Here is a 17,936-nt window from a genome sequence, read left to right as displayed (position 1 = left end):
GGTATTTGTTAACACAAATACTAATGTCAAATAATGAATACCCATATGGCTCTATTAGCATTGTAAAGTGGAAGTTAATGCAGTGGCAAAAGGGATGGTACAGTAGCTGCCCATGATTCGAAGTATGTCTTGGATAAGGGGTGACTATTTTTCGTAATTGTTCAGCATTAATCCATTTAATTAAATGCATTAATATTAAGTTGCAGTGTGTAGTTGCATGCAGCGTCGCTAAACAGAATAGCAAAATGATGGTTTACTAACAGGTTTCCTCTCTCTCTCTCATCGGTTATTAGACAAATTAACTGGTAGCCACACCCAAAACTAATGCCATGGTTAGAGAAAGTAATTTTACATGGAAAAATTACACACTTCAGCTCCTTTTAAAGTCTGTATTTAAAACTGATAATAGTATGAATTGAGAATTAGTATGTGTTTGGAGTTTTTCATATTTGCAGGGTTCCCACAAATATATTGTATGCTGAACCTATTATTTATTGTTATGCTCCGCTTTAAAGTATTTCATTTCACTCACAAAGTGCAGTTTCTGGCCAATGTCAAAAAAATGATTTCTCCAAAACGGTCAAAAGGTGTAAAAACCCTGGATCTAAATTCAGTGCACGTTGCAAGTTTGATTGTTGTGTGTTGCAAGATTTCTATAGGTCTGTATTTTTTCATTTCACCTTGCGGGAAACATTTTGTGCCCAGTTATCAAAAGAGAAAGATAGGCCAAGTAAAGTAACATATAGATATTATGCTATGGGTATAGCACTGGCATCACCATCAACTGAGAGGAAATTTCTAAATGAAAGATTGATCTTTTGTACAGTATCAATGGTGTGATTTGCTTTCTGCCCTTACGAATGAAATTGACTAAAGAACAATGCAAAATAACTGCAAATGTACACACAGAGAGCATGAAGGATTTATATACAGTGTAGGGAAGACTGAGCTATATTATCAGCACTGAAACAGGCCTTTTCCTGTTTAAGCCCCACAATGGGCACCAATCCATTTGTAAAATTAGACTCATCCAACAGCACTCATGTATGAAACCCATTGAAATGCCACAAACATAATCATACGTAAAAGTGCTTACAGCACCGACTGACTCAGCGGCGTCACGCCTTGCAGTGTTTCTTGAATTCGGGTTGAAGGGAGGAAGTGTCAGGTCGGTACAAATCAAAATGGTTCCTTTGGGTCAAAATCAGGATCTTTGCATTTCAAGAGTGAGAACCACAGTTCCTCCTCCTTGTTTATATGAGAGATCGCCTCTGGCCATATATATCTTTATGAGCGAGGGGGAATGGGAGATAACTTGACGAGGAGATAAAAGAGTGGAGTGTCAGAAGCTTTGATAAGCAAAACACACTGATGGCTTTCATGCCCAATCTGTTTGTGCAGTCATAGGGCATGGAAAGGTTATTCAACTAAATGTAGATTCAGAGTGCCATAACCCAGGAAAACTTTGGCAGGAAGAGAGGTGTTGGTATCAGCGGATGTAAGCACAGTTGGCGCACATACTGGGATGAGCCTCAACCTTGTTATAAGGGGTCAGTGGCAATTTCATACAATTATGCCACTTAATGTAACACCACATAGATAATGGCTGTGCTCTTGTCTAGTACTAGAAAAACATGCTGCCATAATTTTGATGTTTTTTTTGTTTTTTTTTTGTAGTCTGAATATTTCTCCCCAGCAATAACCAAAATGCTGAATGAATTAAGAAATAGAGCAGATAATGAAAGCAATTATAGCCATTTCTAATGAATTGTGGCAAAATACTTATGTGAAGTCCACTGGACCATTTGTACTTTCAAAACAGCCAGAAATACGTCTGTTTGGATCTTCTACTCTTGCCTGTGGTTTAGTCACTATACAGTAATTGGCCAAATGGCTCTAGGTTGCAGCTTGCCATACACCACAGCATCTCTCTGCACATGCTACGTAGCATGCGATCCTAGCCCAATAGCTCTTAGCTTTATTTCAGTACCTTGATTCGGGACTAAAGGTGATATTACCTTGCAAGTGTTTGAGTGAAGTGCTTGAGTTATCAGTAGTGCCATAGGTTGCAATTTCAGTTCTGTAGACTATAACATTGGGATAAAACAACAACAACAACAACACACATTTACATTAAGTATGAAAGCCCACACTCCATTAAAAAAACATGAACACAAATTGCTCACTTATAACAGTGAGAGTACTCAATGCTGTACAGTCCAATGGCAGCCACATGAAGAGCAGACAGAAGATTCAACCTGGAGCAAAATGTAAAGGACTTGGATCTCGATTTGTAAACTAAATTTGTGTTTTGCAAGAAACAAGCAATTTGAAAATATATCTAGCACATGTGTAACAAGCTCAGGCGATTTTTTTTTTATGAATCGAAAGGAAGATTTTTAAGCGTTATAATTCGACTTCACAAAACAGGACACAGGACATAGTGCATCTTTTAAAAAATCCAAACATCATTGTTCCCATCATCTGCACATTATTCACACCAAACCAGATCAACCCTTTTCGGAAAGAATAGTATTTAAAATGAAAAAAAAACAAAAACACTCAGGTTCAAATGGCCACACACCTTAAATAGTCCTACTGAATGCTCTGAAGTAGACGAGATCACATAATCCACTTAGTTCCCAGTGCAAGTCCAATGAATTTTGAAATCAAGTTGTTAAAACACTGAAATTAAAGAATGTTCAGAAAGAAAGAACAACTAAGTACACAAATATCTTATCTCTGAATGGTAAACCGACAGCTCATGGCCATTTTCGATCTGAGGTTCTCACATTTTTATGTCAGATAAACTTTTGTCAGAAGCGCCAGAATCCAAAGATACTGACTGACAATAGTTTTTAATTCAGTTCATATATTTTTTGTTGTTGTCCTTTTATATTTGTTCTTTTGTTTAGCTAGCTGTGGTGGAGGCATTGAGAAATCTTACATACAACTTTGACAGTTGTGCTTGAATGTACAGGAGCAACAAAGCATTGTCCTCTAATGGTGCCGAGGAGTGGTAAGGAGTGTAGACTTCATCAACTCATCTGAGCAATGTTGTTATGCATTCTCCGAGGAGGTCATTCATTCAGAGCTGTTTTAAAGTTACTGGAACTACAGCAAGGACACTGGTTTTGTTTCGTGTGTCTTTTTGTGTTGGCAAGTGACGTCACTGTGGCACACGGTTGTTTGGAGAAAGTTTTTGGCCCATACATTAAGGGCATTGGGAAGGGTAGTCCATGAGCTCATGACAAGGATCTGAAAACGGTAAGGCTTTTCAGAGCTGTAAATAAGATTTGGACAAATGAAGAATATCCATGTATATCAAAGAATGTCAAAAGCAAAACAAGTGAAGGATAAAATTAAACTGGCGTGCTAGATGTGCTTGAAATGCTTCCTGATTCTCGTCTTTTTTGGGGGGGGGTTGGGTCAATCCCCTTTGGCCAAACCCATCACTGGATTCCTCTGTCTTCTGTCCATCTCCTGCAGTCAGACATGGGTCTGCATGCGTTTCTGCAGGGGCCGCGTGAGGTCTGAGTTCTGGGACGATGATTGAGAGTAATGGGACGAGGAGGAGGCCGAGGCCTTGCTGTCCTTGTCGAACTGCACGTAGCCGTCCTGCTTGCTGTAACTGCTGACGCTGCTGTCGCACTGTGTGTCCAGGAAAGAGCTGGAGTCACTCATCGATCCTCGCTGGAATTCTCGCTCGCAAAGCTCAATGGAGCTGCTGCCCATGCCCAGCACAAACCGCTGGCTGTAGTCGTACAGGCGGTTGGGTCCAGCACCCAAGGTAGAGTAGATGTTGGTGAAAGACATTCCTGTGGGAACCCGCTGTTTGCCGGTGGTGGCTGTGGCAGGGTCTCGCCGGAGCTCTGTGGTCTGGTTTCCTGCCAGCGTGGTTGGGGTGCCATGATGCTCCTTAAATGTGTTCACACTGTAGTATCCATTAGTGGGATCCTTTGAGGAACAATGCATTAACAAACATGTCATTGGATGAAAGGAGTTAAACGAAATAACTCTAAAATCATGACAAGGCAACAGTAAAGTAATTGTTGTAAAGAGCTTTTGCACTGACAGCGAAGCCATTCATTTTCAAGAGTTGCCATTATCTGAACAATTGACACCGAGCTCAGCTTAATGCGGATCGAAGCAATACTGTCTTGCACAGCTGCATACAGTTAAGCGGGAATGACTACTAGAAACCAAATGCACTTAGAGTTGGTAACCTCCAGCAATTCAATCACTGTCAGTGTGAACGCCCCTTAAGTATGTCAAAAATGATCGTATACTCAAACATTTTGTACAATATCCGGAATTTTTGAAGACCAGTATATTTAGTTATACTTGTACCGTAGTCAAACTTTAGAAAAATCAAGAGTAGCGCTAGTTCTGCCAGGTCACGTCAGTCAAGCTCACAACAGCTGACACATCTACAGGAATACGACGCCTATCACAGAATTCTTATATAAAGGTCCAAGCAGCTTTATCGTGTTGCTCAGGAGCTAATTACCCTCCTCCATCCCCAGCTCCTTCTCTCGTCCAGTCAGAACAGAACTGCCAATCATCTTTAACGATAGAGGTCCTGACAGAAGTCTTAATACTATTATACCCTGTAAGTATACTGTAGCCCTATTCAGTTAACCGTGAGGAGGTTAGCTTAATTTGTGTTTCAAATATGAATTTTGGGTTACACTTTATTTTGATAATCCACTTTAGATGTACTAACTAAGCAACTTTGCAACTACATGTCAACATTGACATGTAGTTTGCAAATGAATGGGAGTTAGTTGACGTAGACTTGCAAAGTTACTTGTCAGTTGGGGAGCATCAAAATAAAGAGTTAGCAAAATAAAGATATTAAGCAGACAGTCTACTAATACTCTAATGACTGCTAGTTGACATGTATTTGCAAACTTATAGTTAGTAGAATGTCTAAAGTGGACCATCACAATTAAGAGTTACTGTATTTTGTGATTTTATCTCATCCGAATTGAACGCGTCTGTGTTTTTCTCATGCAACCTTGGCAAAAATTTTGTAGTACATTATCTATTATTTTTTGACTAACTCTTCTTTGACTAATTTAACCCTGCATGTCTTTGATTGCAGTGTAATGTTTGTTTCTAAATGCTTCTCCTTTATTTTGACCATCATCTAACACTGTAAACTAAAGCTACATTTCTTGAGAATTGCTTGTGTGATGCATCTATTCTCTTTCTTTCTGTAGTGCCCTCACTTCTGTTTCAGAGCATTAAAAAGGCAAGGAACATGCATACATCAAACAGAGGTAATACAAATATGTTTGGATCAGTCACCTGAGTAAAGCGACCATCTTTAGCAGTAACCTATAAATATCATTACAGGCTAATTAGACAAAACCTTGATACACAAACTGGTTGTTAGTCTGTACTTTTCAGCTTTAATTGGACTTCAGAATCAGGACTTTTAAATCTGTAATGGAAAGAAAAAAAACAAAGCGAATGAACTTGATACCATGGCTGCTGTCGTTGTCGTGGTGCTATATCAGCACAGTTGCTAAGAAGCAAAACAGACGCCGAAAGTGGACGTGGATGCCATTTTGAGCGGGTGCGCAGGCCAGATCCCGCGGGGGAGAGACGATAATCACCGGTAGGTGACTTCTCTATGACAACACGAGAAAGGCGTTGTCAGGCGCGGTTTTATCAGGCAACAGGGATTGTGTGCACTCCATATCTGTTCACACTGCTCATTTTACACACTCATCTACATGTAGGGAGGGAATCAATCCCGCTGGGAGCAGGTAGAGGGGGCAACGATACACTTTAGGAACACTGCGTTTGCACTCGGAAATAAGTACAAATGAGAGAACAAAATCTATGCTACCTTTGTCAGGAACTGCTGTCTGCTTAACGGTGGGATCATATGTTAATCGAACTGTAATTACAATAGTTATTCTTTGTGCTCACACTAAATTTAGCTAAATTAGTATCTTACTCAACATACTCGATGATCAGTGCAAATGCTTAAAGGGTAAGTATAATTGCGTATAAGACTTTAATTTGTTTTTTCCTTAAATATTGGTTTTGGCTGAACACAATTTTAAATATCAATCTTCTAAGCAATTTCCTGGCATAAATGATGAACACTCATTATAAAGCCCCAGCATCCTTTTTTAACGCAGTTATCGCATTGCTTCAGTTTCACATTAAAACTGCTTATTTTGTTCTGTTCTGCTAACACTTCTTAAGTGTTAGCAGTCCAGCAGTGCTCCCACACAACAGACCCCTAGCAGAGCTCTTGTTTGAGAAAATGATGGAGGGAGACCTTAATGGCTTATTTATTTATAAATCAAATGAAGATAATAATTAGCAGCAATTGTGTAGAGAAAAGTAATTACCATTGCAGAGCAACAAGTATGAAGTATTATTTTTTGAGTAAGAACCATTATTTGAAAATGAATATGAAGATTATCTTTTTTATTTATTTCTATTTATGCACATACACTCATACGCTGTGTCAGGGTTCTGTCACTTCACACGGGACGAGAATTCACTCATTCTTGTGCGCTTTAGACTTGTTGTGTGAGTGTGCGACTTTGGGTTCGCTCGGGCCGTATGCTTTTTGGTCCATGTGTGTTGTTGTGTTCTGTGTAGCACACGGTAGTGATGGGGACGAGACCGCCTATGCCGAGTCCGAGTCAAGACCGAGTCTTTGAAGGGCCGAGTCCGAGTCGAGACCGAGTCTATGAAGGGTCGAGTCCGAGTCGAGACAGAGTCCATTGGTTTTCAAATACAGTCGAGTCCGAGTCAAGACCGAGTCTTTGAAGGGCCGAGTCCGAGTCAAGACCGAGTCTATGAAGGGTCGAGTCCGAGTCGAGACAGAGTCCATTGGTTTTCAAATACAGTCGAGTCCGAGTCAAGACCGAGTCTTTGAAGGGCCGAGTCCGAGTCAAGACCGAGTCTTTGAAGGGCCGAGTCCGAGTCAAGACCGAGTCTATGAAGGGTCGAGTCCGAGTCGAGACAGAGTCTATGAAGGGTCGAGTCCGAGTCGAGACAGAGTCCATTGGTTTTCAAATACAGTCGAGTCCGAGTCAAGACCGAGTCTTTGAAGGGCCGAGTCCGAGTCAAGACCGAGTCTTTGAAGGGCCGAGTCCGAGTCAAGACCGAGTCTTTGAAGGGCCGAGTCCGAGTCGAGACCGAGTCCATTGGTTTTCAAAAACAGTCGAGTCCGAGTCAAGACCGAGTCTTTTAGGGAAGCAAGTCCGAGTCGAGATTTTGTCTCGACATATCAGTTTTGATATTCATGATTTAATATCACCCCAGTTAATAATCAACAGTTAGGCCTACAGACTAAGCTAGATTGGGAATTGTTTAGAGGAGCAGTCTTAACTAGTGATGGGGACGAGACCGCCTATGCTGAGTCCGAGTCAAGACCGAGTCTTTGAAAGGTCGAGTCCGAGTCGAGACCGAGTCTTTGAAGGAACAAGTCCGAGATGAGTCCGAGAAAGCAGAAATCGTTCTCGAGACCGGTCTCGAGTCCGGTCTCGAGTACTACATCACTAGCACACAGTTCATGTTTATATCGGCTTTATGCTTTCTAACCAGCACAAGGTAACAATCTGATTTTTCTTTGGCCGCGTGCTTTAATGTCATGTTTTGTGTGGACACGCAGTCGGTGACGGTGCATTCAAACGAGGCGTCGCCGTTAACGCTTCTCATTAACTTTGGATGGGTGATGTCATGCATTGCCGAACTGAATTGTGGGTTCCGTTGCATCGAGTCACTGGCGTTGCTTGCGGAAGAAGTTGAAAACGTTTAAAAAATCTACTAACACAGGTGCAAAATGGGTTAAAACATGGGTACCACTTTAGAATACGGTTCCTTCGTTAATGAATAACTACACAAGAACCAATGAGTAACACAATATCAACAATCTAGTAACTATTATTAACTAACAAGAAACCCTGATTAACGAATTAGTAAGTAATAGCGCACAGATGAAAGTGGTACTTCATACTTCTATGGGAATTTCTAATTATTTGGATCCGTATTCGAAAGTGAAGATCATGGGAACTAACTAGTAATGACTCAAGTGTTACTACATGATCTAGTCATGATTTGTGCAACCAAACAAAAGTAATTTCAAGCGTTTGAGATTTTTGGTGAACTTTTAAATTCTTTAGAAGTATGTAGTAACACTTGAGTCATTACTAGTTTGTTACCATGATTCTTACAGTAGTTACTAATGAAAAGCCAATAAAGTGTAGAATCTTCTAATCACTCACAAGATATGGACACACACACACACACACACATATATATATATATATATATATATATGTATATATATATATATATATATATATGAGCTAGGTGACGTACATAAAAACATATTTTTTGGAAGGTAGGTTAAATAATAAGATAACTGTATATGGTATTTGGGTGGCTGAAGACTCAATATGTTCCAGTACTCACCATGACTCTAGTGATTCAATTATTAACAGCTTTTCCAAATCATAAGTCTGCTATGCTATTACAAATTGATAATGTAAACAGCCTTGTATCGTTTACAGTAGCAATTAAAATGTTAAAGTACTGCTAGTCATTTGTCCTGCATTGGTTATTGATTAGTTTTGCATGAATTATGACATTTTTCAGTAGTTCTCTGGGAAGCATTAAAAAAAATAGTAGTTATTGATTAGTTAATAGTGAAGTACCACTTTCATATGTGCACTATTACTTACTAATTCGTTAATCAGTGTTTCTTTTTAGTTAATAGTAGTTACTAGATTGTTAATAAACTTTTTCATTAGTTCTCTGGGAAGCATTAAAAAAAATAGTTGTTATTGACTAGTTAATAGTGAACTACCACTTTCATCTGTGCGCTATTACTTACTAGTTTGTTAATCAGAGTTTCTTCTTAGTTAATAATAGTTACTAGATTGTTAATATTGTGTTACTCATTGGTTCTTGTGTAGTTATTCATTAACGAAGGAACCGTATTCTAAAGTGTTACCAAAACATGCTTATTGGGTGTTAAATAATGGCGCAAATACCAGTAAATTGACTAGCACAAACGTAAATCACCTTGTACTGTATGATTCATTAAAATACTCTCCTCTCATAAATTTTGCGTCTGAAAGGGAAACTCCTACAAGTTCATATGCAGTAAGGTCATCCACAAATATATCCCTGTCCACACCTTTTCAGAGTTATTTTTTTTTACTGCGTGTCTTTAGTAAATCCTGACAGTATTTTTAACACCAAAAGAGGGTTTGCACTGGCACAAGCAGTTAGTAAACCTGGCCCTCAAATTTGAGAACCTTTTTTGCAATGGAAAGCCTTCCAAATTTTTTTTATAATAATAATTAAAATAATAATAATAATAATAAAAAAAAAAATATATATATATATATATACAGAATAATTGTAACTGCTGCACTTATTACACTCATGTTATTTTCTGTTAATAACAGAAAAAAATACTACATGTATCACTATTAAATATTTTAACTGACTGCGAGCCCTACAACATATGCATTGAGGATATTTTAGTGGGGTGGCATATATCAAACAACTTCTCTCTTTCTTATATCACTTCCTTCAAATCCCATGGAGACATACCTTGATGTGCTGATACTCTTTCTCCTCTTCCTGAAGAACCTCAAGTTGCTTCAGAACGGACTCCTGCTGAAACTCTCCCCGTTCAATCTGTAGCAAACAACAGACCCGTCCCCACGTTAATATCTAGGTTACTCTCTCCCTTCCCTTCAAATCACTGTGCAGCTTTGGTACTCCAAAACGCTTCCAAATTCCAAAAGGAAAGCTACTTCAACTGGGGCAATTTGCTGTGAATATTTTGCATGTCATTAGCCAAAATTTGCAATGCAACACAATCTTGGGGAGGTGTCCAAATTCCTTGTCTTGCTTTGTCATAAGTTTTGCATCCTTAACTCGAATATAGCTCTGATTCTAGGCCTTTGAGGCTTGTGTGGCAATGAGTGAAATTTAGAAGAAGGGGGTGGCATGTTTTATTGACAAACACTTGATCACTGGCATCTCTATGGTTACATCTATACCCATGTCCTCCCAGGAAATGCAGGCTATGGGCTAAATATAGGCATCCAGGCCAGCAGGGTTCTCACACTTATGCTGCATTATTCATGGGTTTGACGTTAGCCGTGGCGAGGGAGATAGGCGCTATTAGTGTTGGGGTGGGGATGATTAGCATTCATTAGCTAAGGACGTGACAGGGACTAGTATAATGAGCTAGCTTGTTGATTTGGGGGTGCTGATGGGGTAATGGCAAGCGGGATGTTTACTTCAGAATGTGACTCACCATGAGTTGCTTCATGGCGGAGTGTTCCTCGTTTTCTCGGGCTGCGTTGTGATCTTTGTGTACAATTTCCACTCGAATGTCGTTCTTGGCTGATACCACACCTTTGAGGTCTGAGAGGAAAGTTACATATGTTACTCTAGTCGTGCCATTTTGTGTAATGTACTGATGTGAAATATATTTTTTAAAAGGATCTATCTCCATGCCACTTCACATTGCCTTAATACGAGTCCCTAAAACACATGCTGCCTTCAAGTCATATTTACGAACTAAGATGAATCCCAACTTCCTGACATTGGGGCATGTAATGATATATATAAGAATTTATACATTTATAGTTTTGAGAATTAGCCTATATTATATTATAATAAATGTTTTTTGTTTATGTAATAATTAATTATTATATTAATATGATAATTCATTATGTAATTTATTATCGTAAAACTTTAGTTTAGGGTCCAATTCTCACTATTAACTAGTTGCTTATTAGCATACATATTACAATATATTGGCTGTATATTATTACTTATAAAGCACATATCAATGCCTTATTCTGCATGGCCATATTCTTCATACCTTAATCCTACCCAATACCTAAAATTAACAACTACCTTACTAACTATTAAGCAGTAATTATTGTTTTTTTGAGTTTATTGAGGGCAAACGTTGTAGTTAATAGTGAGTTAATACTCACTATTAGTGTGACATTAAGCTAAAGCATCAATATATATATATATATATATATATATATATATATATATATATATATATATATATATTCTTCATTTTGATGCGCTATAGCGTAAATTAGTTTCCTGATTTTGTTAGAAATTGAATTAAATAGAGAGAAATGTTCAATAAGGTGCCATTAGTTAACATTAGTTAATGCATTAAGTAACATGATCTACCAATGAACAATACATCTGTTGCAGTATTTATTAACCTTTGTTAATATTAGTTATTAAACTGCTGTTCATTGTTAGGTCATGTTTTCGTGAAATAAAACGAACAGATACAAATTTTGATTTAATAATGTATTAGTAAATGTTAAAGATAACATTATCTAAAACTAATAAATGATTTATAATATTTTTCCATTGTTAGTTCATGTTACCTAATGCAGTTAACCACCTTATATAAAGTGTAACTGAAATATTAAATTGCCCATTTTATTCCAAATAAAATCACATTCCGTCATGTTTACAACATCCTCAATCTTCAGTAGGAGGACTTGAAGGCAGCATAACACCACAGAACTAAGATAAGAGGAACTCTAGAGGAACCATTATACATCACATTAGAATCACACAGCTCATCTTGACGCATTGAAGAACAATGTTTATAGATAATTGGTGACGGTCAGGTAACAGGTCTTACTTTCTGTCTTAATTTTGCTTGCAAGTTCTCTCTGCTGAGCACAGATGGAGGTGGGCAGTGTAGGCATAACCAGGTGAGCGTCTTCTGTGGCATACAACAACAACATGCTCAACGCTAGAAATGCCACCAACAATCGTAAACTGCAAGCTCATTGTTCGCTGTCTGACGCTAACCTGTACATGGATGAGCTGTTTTCTCTTTTGATCATGTGAGAGAATGGATGCGGTAAAAGGAAAACAAATAAGAAACACAGAGATAAGGGTGGGCGGTATGACAAAAGCCTCATGAGTAGCAAAGAGATTTCTCAGAAAAAAACATTTTACTGCAACATAAAAAAAATGTATGTAAGATTTTGAGAATCATGATGTAAAATTATGATATTTAGGTAGTAACATTTTATTACAAGAGTAGTTATGGCATTACGAATAACATTTTTCAGTTTTATTCATGACATTTTACACCCCTTAATCTTCGAATTTTACAACGTAAAAATCATGCACACGTTAATAACAAAAAACTCAGAACAGCAATACATAATAAGTATGACTGACTGATTTATGTACACAGCCTCACATGTGTTGGTATAACAGCACTTCAGTTAAATATTGGGTAACACTTTACTTGAAGGGGTGTACATAAGACTGACATGACACCTTCATAACCATGACATGACATATGTCATGAATATGAAGTAGGGTTTATGCATGTTTATGACAACTGTCATTAAGTGTCTTTCGCTCAATAATGACATTTTGAATGCAAATATGACATTGTTTAAGATGTCTTTGTTATGACACCTTGACATAAACCATAAAATCATAACCTGTCAATTTAATGTCAAGTTGTCATGACAAAGACACTGACAGGTTATGATGTTATGGTTTATGTCAAGGTGTCATAACAAAGACATCTTAAACAATGTCATATTTGCATTCAAAATGTCATTATTGACCGAAAGACACTTAATGACAGTTGTCATGACAAAGACACTAAGTTAAACTGTCATGTGGTTGGTTTTGACATTGGCTGTCATAAGGCCATTATAACTGTGTCATGAATATTTTTCGTGACCTCAACTACAGTGGTACAAATTGAATTTGTCATTAAACAGTTATAATGGCTTCATGACAGGCAATGTCAAAACCAACCACCTGACAGTTTAATGTAATGTTAACCAATAAAGCTAAGTGGTTTCTTAAGTTTGATAATTAATCTGCTATGTCATGTTTATGACAGGTTGTGTTGTCTTAGTAATGTCAAGTTGTCATGACAAAGACACTGACAGGTTATGATGTATTGGTTTATGTCAAGGTGTCATAACAAAGACATCTCAAACAATGTCATATTTGCATTAAAAATGTCATAATTGAGTGAATGACACTTAATGACAGTTGTCACAAACATGCATAAAACTTCCTTCATATTCATAACATGTGTCATGTCATGATAATGAAGGTGTCATGTCAGTCTTATGCACACCCCTTCAAGTAAAGTGTTACCAAATATTGCAATTAATGCAAATCAGGTTGCAATGTTTCTAGATCACTGTAAGCAACCTACAATTAAACCTTACCAATGACACCAAAAACACATGGCGTACCAACATTGGAAAAAATACAACGCTATCTCACGACCAATTCGTTCGAATTTGTACGAGTGATTAAAAGGTGGCTAATTCGTACTAATTCATACGACCTCACTCGTACGAATTCGTACGATTTGTCTAAACTCACGTGATGGGTAGGTTTAGGGGCGGGGTCAGGGGTAGGGCATTTGTACGAATTCATACGAATTTGGTAACTCGTAAAATATGTACGAATTAGCAAAAAACGTGCAAATTTGTACGAGTGAGGTCGTATGAATTCGTACGAATTAGCCACCTCGTAAAATTCGTACGAATTGGCGTGAGATCGGGCTGGAAAAATACTAAGGTTTTTTTTTTTTTTTTTTTTTTTAACCACGGTTTTAACAGCATTGCAGAATTTTTACCGGCTGATGCATTTCTGGTCTATACCGTCATACCACCCAACCCTACACAAACACTCAACTAAAAGGAATATAGAAATAAAGGCTTGGTTTCTGTGAAGTGACATGAACACCTTAACAACCTGCTCTTTGTCTGACTGAGGAGCACTTGTTCTGGACATGCAGGAAGGCAATTGGTTGAGAGGTACATACTTCTCTGAGAGCGTGTACAGCAGAACGCTCCGATGGTTCCCATGAGGACGATGAATGCAACGAAAGCGCCAACTGCCACGCCGATGATCACAGCAACAGGGAGGGATTCTGTTGGAAAACAAAACAGAGCCTTCTACAGTAACACAGCATGCAGGACTGGTGGATCCAGCAACGCAGACACAGCCTCTCACTCCTGAACATATTTCAAGACCGAAATGAGAATCAAATGTTGTGTCAAAGAGACATTTGCACCTTCAAGGCATTTATTCAAAGGCAATTAACACTGCCATCACCTTCTGGAGAAAGCAAAGGTATCCTCAGTTTACATGAAAATCAGGCGTAACAATTTGCAGACATGCCAATCACCGCATACGTTTAGCACATGACACGCACTTAACATGTCTTGAATGTGAACTCTGCGTCGGATTTTATCATTCACCTTGGATCATTTACATACTCTGATTGAACATGGGTGTAATGTGAATTCCAACAATCCCATGAGTGTTTGATAAGCTGTGCTTTGGCTAATTAGAGCCAAATCAACTGTTTTATTTGTACTTTTGTTGGTATATTTATACCGAATGATAACCAGATTTTATGGCCAAATGATAATGAGAGTCAGACAATAAGCTGTACAATGCTAATTACTGTCTCCTAGTAAATTAAGCATTATGACTCCTGCGTACTAACACATTTGCATATTTAATGTCTTCAGAGTATTCAAAACCCAGAAATGCATTTTTCATTAAAGGAATAGTTTACCCCAAAATTTGTTTTTACACAAAGATATCGTATGGCTTTAGAAGACTTTGGAAGAGTTGTATAATGATACTTTTTATGCATTTGCATGCTTTTTTTTGTAACCATTAATTGTAATTTCAAGGAAAAGAGCAACCAGCATATTTTGTACAATTTCTTCTACATTCCACTGAAAAAACAAACAAACAAAAAAACTAATAGGGGTTTGAAATGAGTAAACGATGGCCAAATTCTAATTTTGTGGTGGAAACTAGTCCATTAAAGGGACTTAATTATGCTATTTTAAAGGTGTTTTATTTAATTTTGGAGTCTCCTACAATAGGTTTACATGCCGACTTTAGTTTTCTCATAATATACATTGCACATCACCTCATTTCTCAAAGAGTCTGAAAACGGTTAATTCGAAGATTCAGTCTCTCTAAACCCCTCCTGTCTGAGAGCCTTCTCTGCTCTGATTGGTCAGATGGCTGAGTCTGTTGTGATTGGTCGACCGCTTACAGTGCGTGTTGGAAACTAAACACTCCTTACCATATCTGAATTTCAGCTCCGGAGGTTTCTTGCAGCGCTGATAGTGATACGAAAAGTAACAATGGTGACTTTTTTTCTGTATCAATTCAAACGCGAGTCTCATTCTTTTGAAGTGCATGGAAAGTGGATATCCTGTGCAACTCTTAAAAAAACAGTTTATTCTCGACATGTCGACAACACGACCAAATCCTTCCAAACCTCAGCTACAACTAAAGTGTTTGAGAGTGAGGAAAAGCAGACGTTGTTCGCAGGCAGCCAATGAAGAGCGTAGGCTGGCATTATGCCAATTTGTTACATTGTTACGATTACTGATGACTCGCTTCGGCAGTTCAGAATCGATTCTTCCTTTTAGGAGACAATAACTTTATCGTGCACTTTGATCTTTAAAACTTTGCAGACCTTTTACATTCACAAACAGCTATATTACACACTGCATGAAAGGAGCTTTCCGAAAAAACAATCACTTCAAAGATCAAGTGAGACAAAATAGGTCTAAAATGTATTACATGTAAATGAATCCAAACCATGAAATCGCTGAAACATTGTAAGAAATGCACAAGAGAGAAATAATTAACTGTAGCAAGGCTGCAAATTAAATAGTGCTAAGTGTTGTTAATAGATTTACAAGATTTATTAAAGTTGCAGTTAAAAGTGCAATTATTTTGCTGTTGCAATGAAATACTCATTTGCCGATTGCCGAATGAAAAGTAATCTAAAATAGGTACATTGAGAAAAATATATTAATATGATGTTGATGTGAATTGGTAATCTCATATAAAGTGATACATAATGTATAAAGTGATAAATGGAATGTAATGGAGAAAATATTGAATGTTTTTGGTCTAGTGTTTTCAAAAAACATGGTTATGAAACACTGCATCACTATTCTACCGCAGACATGTTTTAAAGAAAAGAAGGTGGAACCTGGCGGACCTTGGATCCCACCTTGTTCCTTGAGGCGAATGATCTCTGTATCCGACCCAAAGCTGTTCCAGGCGGTGCAGTTGTAGATGGTCTGAAAGTCGGCAGGTACGATGTTACTCATGGTGAGCGTGGACAGCACTCCGTCCTCTGTGCTTACGGTCTCCACCGTGTAGCGACCTGACGTCCCCGACTCCAGGACAGTCTCCTTCCAGGACCAGGCCTGATGAAGAACAAAAGAAACCATATTGAAAAGACCAACATATGTACAGTCTGTTGTTCTTGATGCTGGTCTGTAGCATCACTGCAAAACAACTTTTTTAAATAGCTTGTTTTCCCTTATTCTTGTTTAGGCATACATCTAACATAAAATTTTATTGAGGTTTATGCTTAACTCTTTCCCACCATTGACGCATTTTTATGGCAATCCATGTTTTTACTGTTATATGGTATAGGGGGCGCTATTACGCATCTTCTGAGAGAGTACAGCATCTCTGAATCAAACAAACAATTGAAACAAGCAATAAAGCATTGCTTACGCACATGTAAGCTAACACGATCATCAAACATTAAACAGCGTATAAATCAAAAACGCCAATTGTTACAAAATGAAATGTCTCCCAGGACGAAGTACAGGACTGTGAATCATTGGGGGTGTTGATGGACTCAATCTACTCCATGTTTGTTTTGGTCATCGTTCTGAATCCAATCCAGCTGCAGTTTTTGACAAAAATGCAATTTTCAAAATGTTGCTTTTTTAACGAAACGTACCCACATTCAAGCATTGATTAAAACAAAAAGAGTGCATGAAGCTTAAATAAAATAATAAAATGTTTGTTTGTTTTTTCTCTCAAAAAGGCTTTGTCTTTCTGTAGATAGATTGCATTTTATGATATACATGCAACAAAATATTCTGCGGGCTGTAAGTTTGTAAAAATTATCAAAAATACTAGCGGTGGATGGCAACTTTATAAAAAAAAAAAAAAACACTGGCGAAGAAAGTGTTAAAATCTGAAAAGTGGGGCAGATGGGGTACAAAAATTATAGAAAAGTCTTATCTGACTTCAATTTCTCAAGTAAATGTTTAATGTAGCACTTCAAAATAATGTCTCATTTGTTAACTATATATTTTTTACAGCATTTATTAACCTTCATTAATGTTAAAATTATTATTATCATTTTAGTTTACAGTGCATTAACAGATACAACATTAGCTAACAATGAACAATATTTCTACAGCATTTAATCTTAGTTAATGTAAACAAATGAAATCTTGTTGCAAAGTGTTACCATTTTGAAGATGCAAGACCCTCTTTTTAGCTTCACAACCATTTTTTTTTTCCCTTTGGGTAAATAGCATGACTCTACTAGCACTAAGCAACATTAACCAGCCTGAATCAGCCTACTGGTGCAAGCTGGTCTTTTCAGCTTGCAAAGAGAGACTTGCATTTGCTTTCATCTGCTTTATGGGCGTTATTACACTTCTAAAGTTATTACTGGTTGTTCCAGACCACAGGAGCAGTATTTCCCATTCAACTGACATTTAGAAATAGCATGGCAATAAAAGCAAAGCCACACGAGTAAACATCGTACAGAGATTACCTATGCACTTCCATGCACACGGCCACAAACACACACCACAGAGGGAGTAATGAATCAAAAATTGGCCCGGAGAGGAGACAGTTCATCTAAGAGTGGTAAATCCTAATTGGATCTGTGGTAACAGGGCATAAGCATGCATTAAATGAGAAATTAGGGCTGTAAGCCTGCCATGTCTAATACCCGTTCACTCATATAGAGGAAACAAATGATTTGAGATGCAATTTCATTTATTAAACAGATCGTAACTCATGAGTGCGTC

The 17,936-nt window shown here is 37.8% G+C and overlaps 1 protein-coding gene across 5 annotated transcripts in view; it reads right to left on the bottom strand.

The window, feature by feature from the left end:
- Positions 1-3,351: 3,351 nt before the first annotated feature.
- kirrel3b (kirre like nephrin family adhesion molecule 3b) overlaps positions 3,352-17,936 on the bottom strand; it is a 215,287-nt gene continuing 200,702 nt past the window's right edge. Inside the window, exons 11-16 of one of the 5 annotated variants that reach the window (XM_056234309.1) lie at positions 16,088-16,298; positions 13,868-13,975; positions 11,690-11,770; positions 10,316-10,425; positions 9,601-9,687; positions 3,352-3,957 (exon numbers count right to left, since the gene is read on the bottom strand). In XM_056234309.1, the coding sequence (XP_056090284.1) occupies positions 3,490-3,957; positions 9,601-9,687; positions 10,316-10,425; positions 11,690-11,770; positions 13,868-13,975; positions 16,088-16,298 (1,065 nt within the window). In that variant the 3' untranslated portion in view covers positions 3,352-3,489. Of the gene's footprint in view, positions 3,958-9,600; positions 9,688-10,315; positions 10,426-11,689; positions 11,774-13,867; positions 13,976-16,087; positions 16,299-17,936 lie in introns of all 5 variants that reach the window. The other 4 variants (XM_056234311.1, XM_056234310.1, XM_056234312.1 and 1 more) reach the window with 4 other exon arrangements.

The sequence above is a fragment of the Rhinichthys klamathensis genome, unplaced genomic scaffold, assembly GCF_029890125.1.
Source record: "Rhinichthys klamathensis goyatoka isolate OS25496 unplaced genomic scaffold, OSU_Roscu_1.1 h1tg000391l_1, whole genome shotgun sequence".
Taxonomy (NCBI): domain Eukaryota; kingdom Metazoa; phylum Chordata; class Actinopteri; order Cypriniformes; family Leuciscidae; genus Rhinichthys; species Rhinichthys klamathensis.
Note: the sequence above shows the minus strand (reverse complement) of the source record. Positions and strands in the feature narration are given on the sequence as shown.